Below are 17,754 nucleotides of genomic sequence, written 5' to 3'. Positions count from 1 at the left end.
CTTATAGTGCCAGCATATGGAAACTTAATTCATTTTAAAAGTCATCTTTTAATCCAAAAAAAATTCAAAGCGAACTGAAAGGCAACATGATTTACTCTGTGTTCTTGCGAGATTTCTTTGTAAATGGATGTTATGTTTTTTTGTGTGTTATGTTGTTTCTTTTCTTCTTAATACTTGGAGTTGGATTCATTTATTCTTTATGTTATATATATATTATATATATATATATATCTTCTTTCTCTTTGGGCTTTTCCCATCAGGGGTCGCCACAGCGAATCATCCTTTTCCACCTCACTCTATCATGGACATCTTCTACCCTAACATTAGCCAACTTCATGTCCTCTGTTAAGACATCCATGTATCTCCTCTTTGGCCGTCCTCTTGCCCTCCTGCCAGGCAGCTCCATCTCCAACATCCTTCTACCAATATATCCACTATCCCTCCTCTGAACATGTCCAAACCATCTCAGTCTGGCTTCTCTGACTTTGTCGCCAACACAGGCAACATGAGCCGTCCCTCTGATGTACTCGTTCCTTATCCTGTCTAACCTGGTCACTCCTAAGGAGAACCTCAACATCTTCATCTCCGCTACCTCCATCTCAGCCTCTTGTCTCTGTCTCACTGCTACCGTCTCTAACCCATAGAGCAGAGCTGGTCTCACCACTGTCTTGTACACCTTTCCTTTGAGTCTTGCTGGCACTCTTCTGTCACACAACACTCCTGACACTTTCCTCCACCCGCTCCAACCTGCCTGCACTCGCCTCTTCACCTCTTTTCCACACTCCCCATCACACTGAACTGTTGACCCCAAGTACTTAAACTCCTGCACCTTCTTCACCTCAGCCCCCTGTAACCTAACGCTTCTACCTTGATCCCTCTCGTTCAGACACATGTATTCTGTCTTACTACGACTGACCTTCATGCCTCTTCTTTCCAGAGCAAACCTCCACCTCTCTAGCTGTTCCTCCACCTGCTCTCTACTCTCACTGCAAATTACAATGTCATCCGCAAACATCATTGTCCAGGGAGATTCCTGTCTTACCTCGTCTGTCAGCCTGTCCATCAGCATAGCAAACAAAAAAGGACTCAAAGCTGATCCTTGGTGTAGTCCCACCTCCACCTTGAACTCCTCTGTCTGACCTACAGCACATCTCACCACCGTCATACTTCTCTCATACATGTCCTGAACTACTCTGACATACTTCTCTGCCACTCCAGACGACCTCATACAGTACCACAGCTCCTCCCTCGGCACCCTGTCATACGCCTTCTCTAAATCTACGAACACACAATGCAGCTCCTTCTGACCTTCTCTGTACTTTTCCATCAACATTCTCAAAGCAAAAATGGCATCAGTGGAGCTCTTACGGGGCATGAAACCATACTGCTGCTCACAAATCTCCACCTTCTTCCTAAGCCTGGCTTCCACTACTCTTTCCCACAGCTTCATTGTGTGGCTCATCAACTTTATTCCTCTATAGTTGCTGCAGTTCTGCGTGTCACCCTTGTTCTTAAAGATCGGAACCAGAACGCTTCTCCTCCATTCCTCAGGCACCTTCTCACTCTCTAAAATCCTATTGAACAACCTCGTTAGAAATTCCACTGCTGTCTCTCCTAAGCACTTCCATACCTCCACAGGTACGTCATCAGGACCAACGGCCTTTCCGCTCTTCATCCTTTTCAGAGCCTTCCTAACCTCATCCTTTCCAATCTCTGCTACTTCCTGCTCCACAACAACCACATCTTCCTCCCTTCTTTCCCTGTCATTTTCCACGTTCATCAGCTCCTCAAAATACTCTTTCCATCTTTTCTGTACACTCTCCTGAGTTGTTAGCACCTTTCCATCTCTGTCCTTAATCACCCTTATCTGTTGCACGTCCTTCCCATCTCTGTCTCTCTGTCTGGCTAGCCTGTACAAGTCCTTTTCTCCTTCCTTTGTGTCTAACCTGTCATATAGCTCATCGTAAGCTTTCTGTTTGGCCTTTGCCACCTCTCTTTTCACTCTACGCTGCGCTTCCTTGTACTCCTGTCTACCTTCCTCAGTCCTTTCTACATCCCACTTCCTTTTAGCCAACCTCTTCCTCTGGACGCAGTCCTGTACTTCCTCATTCCACCACCAAGTCTCTTTACCGTCTTTCCTCTTTCCAGATGACACACCTAGCACCTTCCTACCTGTTTCCCTGATAATTTCTGCTGTAGTTTCCCAGTCCTCTGGAAGCTCATCCTGACCACCCAGGACCTGTCTCAACTTCTGCCTAAATTCCTCACAAGTTTCTTCATTCTGAAGCTTCCACCACTTGGTCTTCTTTTCTGTTTTCCCTCTCTTCTTCTTCCTGACCTCCAGAGTCATCTTACACACCACCATGCGGTGCTGTCTGGCTGCACTCTCTCCTACCACCACTTTGCAGTCAATAACCTCTCTCAAATGACCTCGTCTGCATAGGAAGTAGTCCACCTGAGTACTCCTACCTCCACTTCTGTATGTCACTCTATGTTCCTCTCTCTTCTGGAAGTAAGTGTTGACTACAGCCATGTCCATCCTCTTCGCAAAGTCCACCACCATCTGTCCCTCCAGATTCCTTTCCTTCACACCAAACCTGCCCATCACCTCCTCATCACCTCTATTGCCCTCACCAACATGCCCATTAAAGTCTGCTCCAATAACAACTCTCTCTCCTCTGGGGATACTCTCGATGACCTCATCCAACTCACTCCAGAATCTCTCCTTCACTTCTAACTCACAGCCAACCTGTGGCGCATACCCGCTGACTACATTCACCATCACCCCTTCAATTTCTAACTTTAGGCTCATCATCCTGTCTGAGACTCTTTTCACTTCTAGAACACTGTTTACAAACTCCCCCTTCAGAATCACTCCTACCCCGTTTCTCTTCCTATCAACACCATGATAGAACAGTTTGTATCCTCCTCCAATACTACGTGCCTTGCTGCCCTTCCACCTTGTCTCCTGCAAACACAGTACATCTACCTTCCTTCTCTCCATCATGTCTGCCAGCTCTCTGCCTTTCCCTGTCATTGTGCCAACGTTAAGAGTCCCTATTCTCAAACCTATGTTCCTGCCTTTTCCCTTCTCTCTCTGGCCACGGACCCTTCTGCCTCCCCTCTTTCTTCGACCAACAGTAGTCAAATTTCCACCGACACCCTGTAGGTTAACAGCATCGGTGGCGGTCGTTGTTAACCCGGGCCTCGACCGATCCGGTATGTCTAAAGTGTTGTGGATGATTCGCATGGTTATTTTGGCAATTTTTACGCCGGATGCCCTTCCTGACGCAACCCTCTCTATTTATCCGGGCTTGGGACCGGCACAGAGGCAACTGGCTTGCAACCCCTGTGGCTAGATTTATATATATAAATATATATATATATATATATATATATATATATATATATATATATATATATATATTAAAAAAAACATGCACCGAATGGAACGCATGATGACGTACCCACAAAAATCCCTATTTGTCAACGTTTATTTCTTGTTTTTAGTTTTTATTTCCTTCTGTGATTGTTCTTAATAATTAAGATTTTCCTAAGGTTATAACAAATTTATTCTGTATTCAGAACTGTATTGTACTTTATATTTGCATAAATGCTGCATTTTTGTATTCTGCAATTGTTCTATAAAAAACCTGAACATCTCCTGTTCATATGCAGTTGGTTGCAATTATAGACCTAAAGAAAACTCACAGATCACGTCAAGACATAATAATCAGGGTAAATTTATTACAAAGAACACAATAGAAAGACAGTTTTTTTAAGTCATTGTCAGAAAACTGGACAGAATCTCCTGTCCATGTATCAAATTCTTTCAGGATTAAAATGTAATATTTCCACTGGAAGATGAGGCATTCTGACAGTTTAATCGTTTTTAATAAATGCTCAATTTTTCAAAAAATGTAAAACAATTCCCTTTCCTTAGATTTTTGCTTCTGAAGGAGGCGGTTCCACCAGTTTATTGTGGACATGCATCATCCCTGTAAAAAAAACAAAAAATGGAAAGAAAAAAAAATCAATAGCAGAAGATATTCCTGTGTCACTGTACTGCCATGGGCAATGATTTAAACATGCATAATAAAGAGGCAAAGCTCTGATTCAGTGTCTCACCTTTAAAGTACTTCACAGTCTTGACCCGCAGCTCCAGGGTGGCATCTTCATCGCACACAAAAACAGTCCTTGGATGCTGCTGGAATGCTGACACTGTCCACATGTGATTCACACCTTCTTCTATAGCTTTGTACAAAGCAAACGCCTTGTGCGCCCCTGTGATGATAATCATGACCTGCAAAGACAGTCATTCTTCAAATAATCATGCCTTACAGTCTGTGCTTTGCTTGTTGCATTAATGACAAAAGGTTTTTCTGTTATATGACAAAAGCCTTCTGACCTCCTTGGCATCCATGACCGTGCCTACTCCCACAGTCAGGGCCATAGTGGGCACCTTTGATAGATCCCCATCAAAGAATCTGGCATTGGCCATGATGGTGTCCCTTGCCAGGGTCTTTACTCTGGTCCGGGAAACAAGGCTTGAACCAGGCTCATTAAAGGCAATGTGACCATCTGGACCAATGCCTGACACACGACATATAGACTGATTTTAATTATAGTTTTCTTTTTTTTAAGTGAATGTTTAATCATTAAATTCCACTGATTACAGAACAAACATCATCAATGTGTCCTCCTGACCTCCAACAAACAGCTCAATCCCCCCAGCAGCTGTAATCTTTTCCTCAAAAGCTTCGCACTCCGCTTGCAGGTCAGCAGCATTCCCGTCGAGAATGTGGGTGTTTTCTGCTCTTATGTCTATGTGCTTGAAGAAGTTATTCCACATAAAGGAGTGGTAACTCTCAGGATGATCTCTGGGAAGCCCTATAAAAAAAAAAGTCTATGAACATTTATTGAATGAAATCAATGTGTAACTTCAATTACAACAGGAGGGTTACTTGCCTACGTATTCGTCCATGTTGAAGGTCTTCACGTATTGGAAAGAGATTTCCCCATTTTTGTAGTACTCAATCAGCTTTTTGTAACAACCTAAGGGAGTGCTTCCTGTGTGCAGATTAACAAAAATTGTACTTTGTTTACTGGAAATTATTAATAGCATAATAACCTTACCTTAAAAACTACTCAAATGAATACAGAACACTGTTGTTTTCCTCCCTTATTTTCTGCTAAGAAGTGATGCAAGGTTACTTTTTACTATCACAGACAGACAGATTGTAAAAGGCTCTGAAAAAAGAAGCCCAAATAACAAGAATATTTTTGGGAATAAATCACAGATTTGCAATTTTTTATCTTACCTGTGGGGAGCCCAAGTGTAAAGTATTTGTTGGGTCCAGGTTTGAACAGTAAAATCTTGTTTCGGATGTACTTTGCCGCCCATTCGCTGGCCTTATCGTAGTCATTTAGAATAATCAACTTCATGGTGCTAAAGAAATAACACAGAAAGACAGAGGAACGGCTTGCGCTTATGACCACTTCAATATCGAAGGAATTCTACCGCAAAACACACCTATCAGACTTTAGACCCATCAAAGTATCTCATTCTCAGACAGTAAAATGCAATCCCCATTTAGACCATTACTACAACAACAAACTTTCGACACACTGTAGTCACTTAAACTTACCGTTTTAAGGACGAATCCCGTGATTTCCTGCCAGGAATAAAATAACAGTTTGAGCTTCTCTTCTGAGTTTTTGCAGCTTTGAGGAGAAGACGAGATTCGGATGATCATGTGATCAGCGCGCACAGCGGAAGTGACGTAAAGCGGAAATGGAATGTGGCTTACTAGAGGAGCCAAAAAAGTAGCACCCGTTAATGAGCCATCCTTATTTTATTATCAAACTAAGCATTTTAAAGATAAAAAAAAATGAGCAATAATTTTTAGAATATATTTTTTAGGAAATGAAACCCTCACGATGTCATTGGTTGCTACATCGACTCGGAGTAGATGGCATATTTTGGTTGCTAGGCGATTAGAAAATCTGAGTGAACATAGGTAGTTACATAAAAAAATTGTAAATAGATTTTTCAAGCACAAACTGGACTGACACGTGAAAAGCATCCACAGAATATGTGGCATTAGCTGAAGACAAATTCCTAATATATGAAATATGCAAGTTAAAAGACTAACCTATCTTTTCCAAGGTAAATACGTGCTAAACGTGTAGCAAGATAGTACGTTAACTTAAATGTTGCAAATATTTCAAATCAGCACCATCTACAAATGCAGGCATGTATTACACACACGAGAACAAGTTTTGGCTCAGTATTTTCAAATAACTTCTGCACATTTGCATTTTTTAACAGTTTACCACATTTATTACTCCACAGTTTTGTTTCAAAAAGTTCAATTTATAAGTGAAATCAACATCCCGAAACTTCCCACAAAACTCAAAAGGAATACATTTCTCAAAAGAAGCTAATGAAGTGCTGTACCACAGTGATAAGGATGGTGCCAGAGATTTTGGGTCACTTTATTGAAACCATATTTTGACAGAGACCAGAACACGTACAGAGCACACAACAGAAATAAATACCATCATGTGTACAGCGCTCATCGTCAAACTGTTATTGCAGCTGGCTTTTGATTTAAATCATCCAGAAAGAGAGAGGGCATGCTATGTCAGCCACCACAAGTTGGGCCCAGTTTGCTCAACACGGATCCTGCATTTGACTGTGGAGTGTGGCTCCTTAAACACATGACCAGCTCTGACATGCAGCCAGGCTGCATCTCAGTCTGACGTATTTAGCCCCTGTTCAGCTAAGCTTCAGGAGCTTTCGGGGGCTACTTTAATCGAGATCCATGTCGGGTTTGGTGTCTGCACTTTCCGAGGCTGGATTGCCCGTGTTTTCAGCCGCTCCTTTGTCTGCAGGTTCCTCTTGAGGCTTCTCCTGTCCATTGACAGGACCGTTCTGCTCGGCAGGTGTGTCCTCCTTAGGAGCCTCTACTCTGGGCTTGGGCTTGGTCACAATGGGATTACAAGCAGAGAACAGTTCCTGAAAACACAAAGAAAAAGGTGTTTTTAAGTAAACAAGTTGGTCAAAAATCCTTTTTGCAGTGATCTTACTTGCGTGGGAAGATTTTCATTTACCGTATTTTCCGGGCTATAAAGCGCACCAGTGTACAAGCCGCACCCACCCAATTACAGGAGGTGTGTTAATTATCCTGATCCTGATTGCATTCATAAGCCGCACCAGTGTACAAGCCGCATGTTGCAGCTTGACACTGAATATCCTGACTCTGAAAATTGAGACACCTTACAGTCTCACGGTGGGAGGAGTCAGCATTGCGTCAGCCCATACAATTAATCATACCCACATCTGCCAAACAGCATGCACCTCACTTCTGTTCACAGGTTCCTCAGTTATGGTTTTATTTTTTTACTTATTGACAATTGAGGTATCATACATAAAATAACAGTAGTAAATAACAGTAACCAAATAATCAACATTACATCCCTCAGTTATGATGAGGAAATTTACACCCGCGATTCCCCACTTCCCATGACTCTTAGGGGCTTAAGGCGGGGCTAACCCCCAGGTCGCCACACTTTTGTGCGTGTTTAAGAAGGAGCAGCAGCGGAAGGAGTGGAGAATGGGAGAGCAGCTCTCCTCTCCTTCTGCCTGTGTCGCGGCAGCTTTGTGGTAGTAACAGGGCTGCACGATATGAGGAAAACTCGCAATATGCGATATTGGTGAATAATAATGCGATAACGATATAATTTGCGGTATATAAACAAATAAAAAAACAACCAAAAGCATAATTTCCATTTCATTGCAACAGTTTAAAGGTTATACTCCAAATGACCCTCGTCGACATAGGAGGCAAACATCAAACATAAAAGGGGTCATCTGATTGATCAACAACGTAAACGGGTCCTTCCGATTGGTTAAATGCATAAATGGGTTTATTTCATTTGTTCAATATTTCAAGCTGCCATGAGATTGTTTTAGCACATTTAAGGTAACCATTTATTGCGATTTTTGACATCTTTTACGGTATGCATATTGCACAGCTTCATGTCGCGATAACGATAAATTTGCGATATATTGTGCAGGCCTAATACCAATAAAAGCGCGCCTCAGCGCGACATGCGCGCCTCTGCGCAGCGCATGCGCCAGAAGTTTCCTTCCATAACAGTGACACACTGTTGCTCCGCGGACGCCCGCTCCGCGGAGCCCGCGGGCTCCTTGTCTCTCCCTTCCTATCTTCTCCGACATCCCTCGCAAGGGGGGCTCCAGGGAGGAGCGCTTCGTGCCCCCTGACGTCCGTTCCCTGCATGCGGGGCACGGCTGCCGGGGGACGGAGCGAACCGTGTCCGTGTAGAGCAATCGGACTTAATAAGTTTTGTGTTTGAGGGGAGGATGCGTTGTTACGTGTGGGAGCCTTCAGACTGCCATCTGTCCCGCACCTCTATGTGAACGAACAGCCGAATTCAGGAGAACATGTCTCCGTCTCACACAGCGGCTTTGTGCCGGTCACGTGCACGTTGGGTCTAATGGCACCAAAGGATTTTGGGATGCGGCTGGGCATGCGTGTTTCTTATTGTTGAACCATGACTGAAGTGTTTAAGACCTGAAGTGAGGTCCATGCTGTTTGGCTGCTTACAGGTGCATAAAATACAAATTGGCTTGCTGCTTGAAGTTGGTCATGCAGTCGACCTCAGCTCCTATGCAGACAGAGCGGTCAAGGCAGCTGCCAGAAAAATCTATAAATTAGCCGCATCACTAAGTAAGCCGCAGGGCTGTAAGCGTTTGAAAAAAGTAGCGGCTTGCAGTCCGGAAAATACGGTACATTTATTAATAATAATAATGGATTGGATTTATCTGCGCTTTTACACTCAAAGCGCTTACATTGTGTGGCGTGGCTGCCAGTTCGCGCCTACGGCCCCTCTGACCATCACCGGGATCATTCATGCACAATCACACACCAGTGGAGCCACACTGGAGGCAAGGAAGGTGAAGTGTCTTGCCCAAGGACACAAAGACATTTTGGCTGGTGGGAGCGGGGATCGAACCGCCAACCCTTCGATCATTGGACGACCCGCTCAACCACCTTATTGCTGTTTCCATTTTTTAAACAATTTAAGCTTCTCTCCTAACAAAATATATTTCCTTGCATATTTGTGGTGGTTTTAGTTGCTAACTGGTAAGTTTGTGTAAACACTCACCCTTGTTTTTGCTCTAATGTCTTTGACTTTGACAGCTGGATCTAATGTCAGGCTCTGCTTGCTTTGCTGGTTCATGGTGCTGTTCATCCATATCATCGCATCACTGGTCAGTTTATCCACTTTGCTGACATCTGCCTCATCTAAATGGTTGTACTGCTCTTCCTGGAAATAAAACGAATGAAAAGTATCAAACAAACTGTTAGGAGCAGTTCTTTTCAGATACCAAGATGTTTTGTTAAGAGTAGTGGAAAAGAAGCAAACTCTGCTTCTTCTCTTAAAGTTTCTCAAACGTACATTCATTTTGAAAGCTTCCACAAATTTCATGTACTGCTGGATTTGTTTTCCCATCTCATCAAAGGCTTTGGGTCGCTCTTCAGCCTCCAAATACCTTTCCTGGATGGGCTGGCCGAGTTTCTGCACAGCAAGGGGTACACATGTACTTTAGATTCAATACAACAAATACACAACAGAAAAAACAAACCTGAAATAATCACCTTCAACTCTGCCAGTTTGTCAATGTACACTTGTTTGGGTTGGTCCTCTCCGTCTTCATAAAGCCAGTTTTCAGTGTCCTCCAGCTTCAATGACAAAGCATCTCTGTCCTGAAAAGGAAAAAAATATATATATTAGAGCATTTTTCAAGCAGATTTTTAGATTTATGAAAATAAGATGAATTTCTCATTAAAATAAGTTGATTAAAAGTGGTGTTTACTTACCGATTCACTGACAAACTTCTCAAAAATCCCATGTAGTTTGTCCCTCATGTCATACACATACTCCTCCACATAATTCTTGGCATCATTCCTCTCCTTCTCCAGCTTGTCCTGCATTATCATCTTGCCCTGTGAAGGATTGAAAACACTGAGATAGCAGCCCAAAGGTTGATTTAAAACAATGTCTTAATGCCAGCTGGAAAAATAGTCACCTCGTTTTCTACAAAAAGATTTAGCATGTCGTTCGCTAGTTGCCACTGCGGACTGTTTTCAATAGGAAGCTCCAGCACTTTAGTTTTGACTTTGGCCTTTTTGGCTTGTGGAGGCTGGTCAGACTTTTTCTCGCCCTTGTTCTCCTCCGTGCTCGTCTATAAATACAGAAGGTAAGATAAAGTCACTATCAGAAAGCGTACGTAAAGTTTCCATTTAGATTGTTGTCATACATCAGTTGGAAACCTTTATCAATCGTTTCATTGTTAAAATCAAGTCAATCACAAGGAACTGGATGGTCAGAATAATTCATTCATTCATACACTAACAAATCTTACATCCATCTCTTCGTTCTCTTGTGGCGTTTTCTCCTCCGTTTCTTTCTGAACGTCGGCCTGAGCCTGCTGTCCATCCTGATCGGTCTGCATCTTGCTCTGCTGAGGAACAGGAAGTAATGTTATAGCGGAGGAATCAACGAAAATAATACTTTGGTATTGATGTGATACTTTATTCATCCCACAATGGGGAAATTCTTTTCTGCATTTGACCCATTCCCGGGGGGAGCGGTGAGCTGCAGCTGAACCGCGCTCGAGAGGCAGTAGCGTTAAGGGTCTTGCCTAAGGACCCCCACTGAGTGATGTTAATTGCTCGCCATTGATGTGGTAATTGCCCCCAGTGCCATTGCTCATTCCCCTCCGGGAATTGAACCCTGGATTCCTGCATGGTAGCCTCTCACCTTACCAACCAAGCTACCCAGCCACTTTGTACTGTGTACTATAGTAAGATTTTTAACACTATATGGTTTAAACATACACTAGATACCTAATGAATGCATAACAGGTAACAAACAACAATATACTTCTGCAAAAAATCAGAGGTGTAAATATTAATCATCCTATTGTAGTAAATACATTATAATATATATTTAGCAGATTTTTTTTTTTTTTTTTACCATTTTGTCTTCCCTAGAGGCCGATCCGACAATACCTCATTAGTTTAATTAGAACTTTCTAAAGTGGTTCACTCCTTTCCAAAAGAGCACAGCTTCATGTTTTTACTGACTGAGGTACCTCGCCGTCTTTGTCAGTGGCGGCCTGTTCCGTTTCCATGGGTTCCTCTGTCTCATCCGACTTCTGCACTTCCACCAAAGACGCACTGGACACGCTGAAGATCCCGTGGATGTTCACCCGCACCTTGACTTTGACCTTTGAACTCTCGCCAGATGCTTGAGGGACAACCTTCTGGATCAGGAACTGACCTGATGAAAGTAAACAAAAATAAAGTTCAGTCATTTAAAATATTACATCCAGTAATTTTTAGAATTTTAGGGGGAAAATATGCAGGTTTCTCCTCATTTTCCAAGAAGTGAACAGAAAAAGTTTGTTTAGCTGCAATTACTACAAACCCTCAAGTGGACCAAAACCCAGCATGAGGAGTTTATATTTGAAAATGAAAGTGGCTCACCAATAGTAGGATCAGGATAAGGCAGCTCACTGGGACAGCTGTAGTAGGCTTCCAAAGAGAAAGGCTCTCTGCGGTAAAAGGTCAGCACTTTGGAGAAAGGTGCTGCATGGTTCTTAGGAAAAACCTCACAATCACTAAACGGAAAACAAAACATTTGGATTAGAAGGAGAATGTTGAAAAGAAAAGAATCAAAGATTAAAAAGGCTATGTTTTACCTTAAACCGTCCTCTGCAGCAGAGTGCCACTTCAAGGAGATGGGATACGGAACAACCTCTGTGATGGAGAACTCCCGGACTTTGAAGGCAGGAGACAATATAGCGCACTGCGGAAATACACATTTCCTCAATACAACGGCCTATCAAACATCCTATAAGTCAGACATTAGATTTAAGAGGCTCGGTGTGGTGTTACTTACCTGCAGGGCACAACCTCTCGCCACAGCTTCATCAGCATTCAGGGTAGTGCTCAACTCCTTCCCGAAGAATTTGCTAATTCTTTCTTTGACGGCTGGGATTCTGGAAGCTCCGCCGACAATCTCAACTGCATAGATGTCTTCCTTTTTCAGCTCTTAAGAGAGTTTGGTCAAAGTCAGACAAATTAGAAAATCGTTGGACAGGCATGTTAGCAATTAAAAAGTGTCAAGCGTTTCAGGCCCCGTCTTCAAAAATACTCACTGGCTTGTTCCAACAGACTCTGCAGAGGTGGCTCTACTCTTGTCAGAATATCTGCACACATCTCTTCAAACTGCCCCCTAAAGGAAAAGAGATGAGGGTTTGTGCATTTTGGGAGATAAAAGGAAAGCCAAGCTAACGTTTTGCGTACCTGTTCATCTTTCCAGTGACATCGATGTCGTTCATGAAGCACTCGATGTTCAGCGGCAGGTCAGAGGAGTTGGCGCTCATCAGTTTCTTCAGTTTTTCGCACTCCTGGTAGAGTCTGACCAGAGCCCGGGGCTTAGTCTTCACATCCAGCTTGTACCTCTTGCCAAAATCCTCACAGAAATGCTGCACCAGCATCTCGTCAAAGTCTTTCCCGCCCAGCTGTGGGTCACAAGCCGTAGCAAGGACCTGAAAGGCAAAAACAAGTAGAACATTTGAAATTATCCTTTTTTTTAAAGCCTATCAATGAGTTTGCGAAGTGTGCTGTGTTTTCAAAGAAACCTTGAGTTTGCCCTTGTTGAAGGCACACACAGATGTTTGGTACCCAGAGTGACCCAGGTCCACAAACACCACATTCCTGGCCTTCTCCTCAGGAGCAGGAAGATCCTGTTTATAAATTCCATATGCCAATGCAACTGAAAGAAAAAAAAATATATACACTTTCAAATCAAGTTAAATGATGTCAACATTTGTCTTTGTGACTCAATTTGGATTGAAATCCTGCCCAGCATCCTGTTACAGACCTGCTGTTGTCTCATTCATGAGCCTCAGACAGTTGAGGCCAGCAATCTGAGCAGCATCTACCACTGATCTCCGCTCGGCATCGGTGTAGTAGCAGGGAACCTGGTTCCAACAGAACGGCATTTCTTGATTTTAACAACTCAGCAAGTCTTATTTTTGTCTTCAGTGTTCCAAGACTTGTTATAAAACAACCAATCTGGTGGGTGTTTTTTTTAAAAGTTGATTCACGTGAAAACACCTATGAGGGATGGGCAAGAATGAGTCAGAACTTTCCATTTAGCAAAAACAGCACACTTACAGACACAACGCAGTCAAACACGGGCTTCTTCAGGGCACTCTCTGCTGTCTCCTTCAGTTTGGTCAGAAGCATGGCCGTGATCTGTTCAATGCTGAACAGCTTCTCTTCCTCCATATAGGTTACCTATGGAAAGAGACACAAAAGTGGATGAAGAAACAGATTCATCTGCCATTACTGGAAATCCATCTGAGCCATACATCCACCAAAGGTAAGAGCAGAGGAATATAGTCCAACAGAAAAAACACTGGTGCATAAATGTAAGATTTCTTTTAGGGAATATTCACTCTGTAAAGCCTTCCACAACATGATCGTAGCCTTCTTTTGTACTCCAAAGTTCAGCTTGTTATTATGTCACGTTAAGACATGAACATTTCACAATTCCAAATGGCACAGTCGATACAAAAAGGGTCATAAACTGAGCTCATCGACATGCTTTCAGCGGTTCTGAACAGCTTACCTAAATTATTCATTAAATACCTTCATGTTCAAAATCCTATTATATATAACAATTTCTATGCAAAGTGAGCCTTTCTATAGATTATATTATACATAACATGACAATAAAAAAAAAACATTTTCCTCTAGTTAATGTTTAGGCTGATAGAGATTTGTTCAAGTTCTTATAATCTATCTTCCCAGCCCCGCATTGCCCCCTAAAAGACAAAGTACCAAGCACCAAACGTGTAGCTATAGTAACAGAGGGGGGGGGCTGTCTTGAAATTCAACAATAGAGGGAAGCAAAATACACAACCCAAAAAACACCACTAATTCGACATAGAGAAAAAGTACAATTTGTGGACTTAAAGGTTCTTAAGGCAAGAGCATGACGTATAGATCACTGTTCTGTCGGTGTTGCCAAAGAAAGATACAAATTTTCACCCAGCGGCTGCCCCAGCGTCACAAAAAACCTTCACTGTAGGCAACTCTCACAGGTTGCATGGGTAAATCTGTGAGTGTTCCATTTCCTGTGTACAAACAGGAAGGCTGGGCAGTGACACAAGCAGATTTTCATGCAGTGATAAATGTTCATCCATCATTGGTGTTTGACTATATTTGTGGGTAGATGCAGACTTCATGAACCAGGATGAAAACGAGTTTTAAGCATTAATTTCTATATCCTTATATCACAAACTTTTAGATAAGTTCCACAATTCCACCAACCAGAACACTGCAGAGGAAACAACGCAGTTTGTCCAGAACAGTTTAGAAATAATAATCATAGTAGAAACACTGAAAGTTTCTGCTCTCACCTTAATGCCTGTTGTTCCTGTAGGCATTTGTGCAATATCATAGACAAGACTGTTTTTGATGGATTGCACGTACGGGTCTGAAAAAACTCTGCCATGAAACCTCTTGAACCCTTGGACTGTGTTCTTGCAGTTTGTGACAACCTGTCGGAGAACAAAAATAGCAGCTGTCAGGGTAAAAATACAAGAAAAACCACATTGTTGAAGTTCAATTTAAACTCCTTTTGTGTGATTTGGATTGTCCACAAACCATCGGCCATGTCACAACTTTTAACTGTTAGGAAAGTCATATGCACTGGGGCCTCAAAATCTCATACCTGGCTCTTTGCAGCTGCACCAATTGATCGATTCCTTGGTCCAAATGACACACATGCTCTGCAAATAGGGAAATGCAAACAGCTTAGTCCTCGTGCAAATGTTTACAATACATATCTTTGAATATGAATACTTTTTTTTTAAATTTTAAAATCTGGTTATGTAAAACCTTAGGGGAAGTAAAAGGTTTAATTCAGATATTAAAAAGTCTAATTATGAAATAAAACTGTCAAAACCTAAATTAGAAATTTCACAAATATCTGGATACTACATAATTGCCGCCTTTTATCCGTTTGTTCTGTGCATGAAGGGTCTTTTAAAAAGTAGCTATGGATCACTTAAGCCGTTCTGAAACATGGATGATGATGCTACCGGCCTCCTTTCACCATGATGAACCCGGCCATTCACATTAGGTATATGATATCCTATCTGCCCTGGTACTAAAAGCGCCCGAGTCTGTATGTTCAAAAACAACTAAAATTAGAAAGAAACGTTTATGAATAAATAAATAAAAACAGCAGAAAATAACGTTTTCACACTCGGAAATGATGAATAAGCTAGCGCTAGCTTTAGCAGTCACATGCCTGTTTCCTGTTGTGAAGTCCGTTAGCATGCTAACAGCGAAGTAGTGCCATTAGCTTCGCTCTAAACCACAAAATATTTTAAAATAAGGTGGACGTACATGCTGAAGACACAAACATCATGTGATAAAACGTAAATAAAAATACCACAGCTCGTACTTACGGTGTACATCGATCGCTGTATTCATTAGCCACAGTTTCAATCCCTCCAGCTCTGGCTACTGCTACATAGCAGTTCAGAAACCCGACGTCAAATCCTATAACTGACATTGTAACTAGCTAACTTCTCGGTGTTTAGTTATAACGGAGAACAAAAGTACAACCAAGTGCTAAAAGCAACAACAAAAACAACAAAGTTTTCCTATTAATGGACAGTGAGACACCCTTGTTCCATTAAAGTGAGTAGGAGCATGCGGTGTGCGCCGGCAGAACTGGGTGAGATGGTTCAGGAATTTTCTGACAGTCTATCGACCAATAACATCCCACTGCGGAGACGCGGTAGACCGCGTTGTCTCGCGCCCCCTACTGTTCAAAAAAGGTACGGCATGTAAAACTCAACTGTCCAGTCCCAACCATTGACTGTATAATGAGGCATGGTCAGGAAAAGTACCTCATAGAAGATGTAAAAACATATATCTGGCCTCTAAATATAATATAATATAAAAATGTAAAAAAAATATATAATTGGAAGTTATCAATAACAGACTATTTATTGTTGAACTGTATCTAATTTGCAGACCCATATTTTAATTTTTATGATTTTTATCTTGTTGTTTTGTGTCAGTCTGTTATATACGGTCACCGTAGTTATAAGATTATGTTAACCAGTTTTTTTTCTTTGACTTCTTTTGAGGAAAATGTTTGTACAAGTACAGACATGGACCTAAAATGTGTTCATAATTTAAAGAAAAAGATGCAAACGACGTCCCAACCTTTAAACAAATGCTGATTCAAAATACTCCACTTTTTGGAATTGTTATATGGTTTATTATTGTAATGTAACATGTTTTTGATTTTTAAATAAATGTCTATTAAATTTTTGTCTTTTGCCAGTTGTCTCGTCTTTTAACAACACTTAATATCCCTGATTTAATTTTGATTCTGAAGTTCACAAATAAAAACTTCTGTAAAAACATTTTTCTTTATAAAGAAAATATTTTAACTGTAGTTAAAAACAGTTTTCCCTTAATCTGTGATATCATTTAAACAAAGCAGGAACTGTCATTAATGAAATTAAAATGAATTCAAAATTAATTCAAGTTAAAGACAATCCTCTAAAAAAAGGCAATCCATTCAGTCATTTAATTTAGCAGTTTATTAGTAATAATTTGACTCATTTGTTTTTAAATCAAGCGTTACTGAAATATAATAATGGCCAAAGATTACCTGTAGGCTAAATTTAAAATGTAATCTTTGACTCAACCCTTTTTTCTCTGACCATGCAGAAAGGGGTATATAGGTAGAGCTACAAGAGAATCAAACAGCACACATTTGCATTTGTAGCAGCTAGACAGGTGAAAAATCCAGCTTTCAAGGGTGTTTTTTGCACAAAAAGATATAAAGGAATAGACATATCGGGATTTATTATAATCTTGCCTCACAGCATGAAGGCCCTGGTTCAAATACCTCTGGGTTCCTTCTGGCTGGAGTTGGCACATTATCTCCTTGCCCGCATAGGTTTTCTCTGGGAGCTTCTACCTCATACCACAGAGCAATAAACATACTTCATGGACTAACTGGTGATTCTAAACTGTCCCATAAGTATGAATGTGATTGCGTGTTGTTTGATTCCTGTGTTGGATTGGTAAACTGTCCAGTGTGCACCCACAGACGGTATATGTGTACAGTGAATCTCACTATAAATATATATATATATATATATATATATATATATATATATATATATATATATATATATATATATATATATATATACACACACACACACACCAAAAAGTTTGGACACACCTTTTCATTCAAAGAGTTTTCTTTATTTTCATGAATTTGAAAATTGTGGATTCACGATTCCCACTGAAGGCATCAAAACTGTGAATTAACACGTGGAATCATATACATAACAAAAAATTGTGAAACAACTGTAAACATGTCATATTGTAGGTTCTTCAAAGTAGCCACCTTTTGCTTTGATTACTGCTTTAAACACTCTTGGCATTCTCTTGATGAGCTTCAAGTGGTGGTCACCTGAAATATTTTTCACTTCACAGGTGTGCCCTGTCAGGTTTCATAAGTGTGATTTCTTGCCTTATAAATGGGGTTGGGACCATCAGTTGTGTCGTGCAGAAGTCAGGTGGATAAACAGCTGATAGTCCT

General features: G+C 41.3%; 2 protein-coding genes across 3 annotated transcripts; both read right to left on the bottom strand.

The window, feature by feature from the left end:
* Window positions 1-3,727: 3,727 nt before the first annotated feature.
* Window positions 3,728-5,828, bottom strand: gnpda1 (glucosamine-6-phosphate deaminase 1). Its single transcript, XM_004073342.4, has 7 exons — window positions 5,649-5,828; window positions 5,322-5,449; window positions 4,969-5,070; window positions 4,708-4,890; window positions 4,409-4,593; window positions 4,129-4,303; window positions 3,728-3,998 (listed from the first exon to the last, which is right to left on the bottom strand). The coding sequence occupies exons 2-7, from the start codon at window positions 5,443-5,445 to the stop codon at window positions 3,940-3,942; spliced, it is 828 nt and encodes a 275-aa protein (XP_004073390.1). The 5' UTR covers window positions 5,446-5,449; window positions 5,649-5,828; the 3' UTR covers window positions 3,728-3,939.
* Window positions 5,829-6,320: 492 nt separating this feature from the next.
* On the bottom strand, window positions 6,321-15,983 carry hspa4b (heat shock protein 4b). 2 transcript variants are annotated; one of them, XM_011480283.4, is made up of 19 exons: window positions 15,587-15,983; window positions 14,845-14,902; window positions 14,531-14,671; window positions 13,281-13,403; window positions 12,985-13,084; window positions 12,743-12,876; window positions 12,405-12,649; window positions 12,257-12,333; window positions 11,998-12,149; window positions 11,798-11,904; window positions 11,583-11,716; window positions 11,189-11,376; window positions 10,457-10,555; window positions 10,121-10,276; window positions 9,912-10,037; window positions 9,690-9,797; window positions 9,490-9,609; window positions 9,196-9,357; window positions 6,321-7,021 (listed from the first exon to the last, which is right to left on the bottom strand). In XM_011480283.4, exons 1-19 carry the CDS (start codon window positions 15,691-15,693, stop codon window positions 6,815-6,817), a joined length of 2,544 nt encoding a protein of 847 aa, XP_011478585.1. In that variant the 5' UTR covers window positions 15,694-15,983; the 3' UTR covers window positions 6,321-6,814. The 2 variants fall into 2 exon arrangements, with proteins under 2 accessions (XP_011478585.1, XP_004073389.1); XM_004073341.4 differs by having other exon boundaries at window positions 10,457-10,552.
* Between the last annotated feature and the right edge of the window lie 1,771 nt (window positions 15,984-17,754).

Source organism: Oryzias latipes, chromosome 10 (assembly GCF_053564925.1).
Source record: "Oryzias latipes strain Hd-rR chromosome 10, Olatipes_Hd-rR_3.1".
Lineage (NCBI taxonomy): Eukaryota > Metazoa > Chordata > Actinopteri > Beloniformes > Adrianichthyidae > Oryzias > Oryzias latipes.
This window is presented reverse-complemented; position numbering and strand designations above follow the sequence as displayed.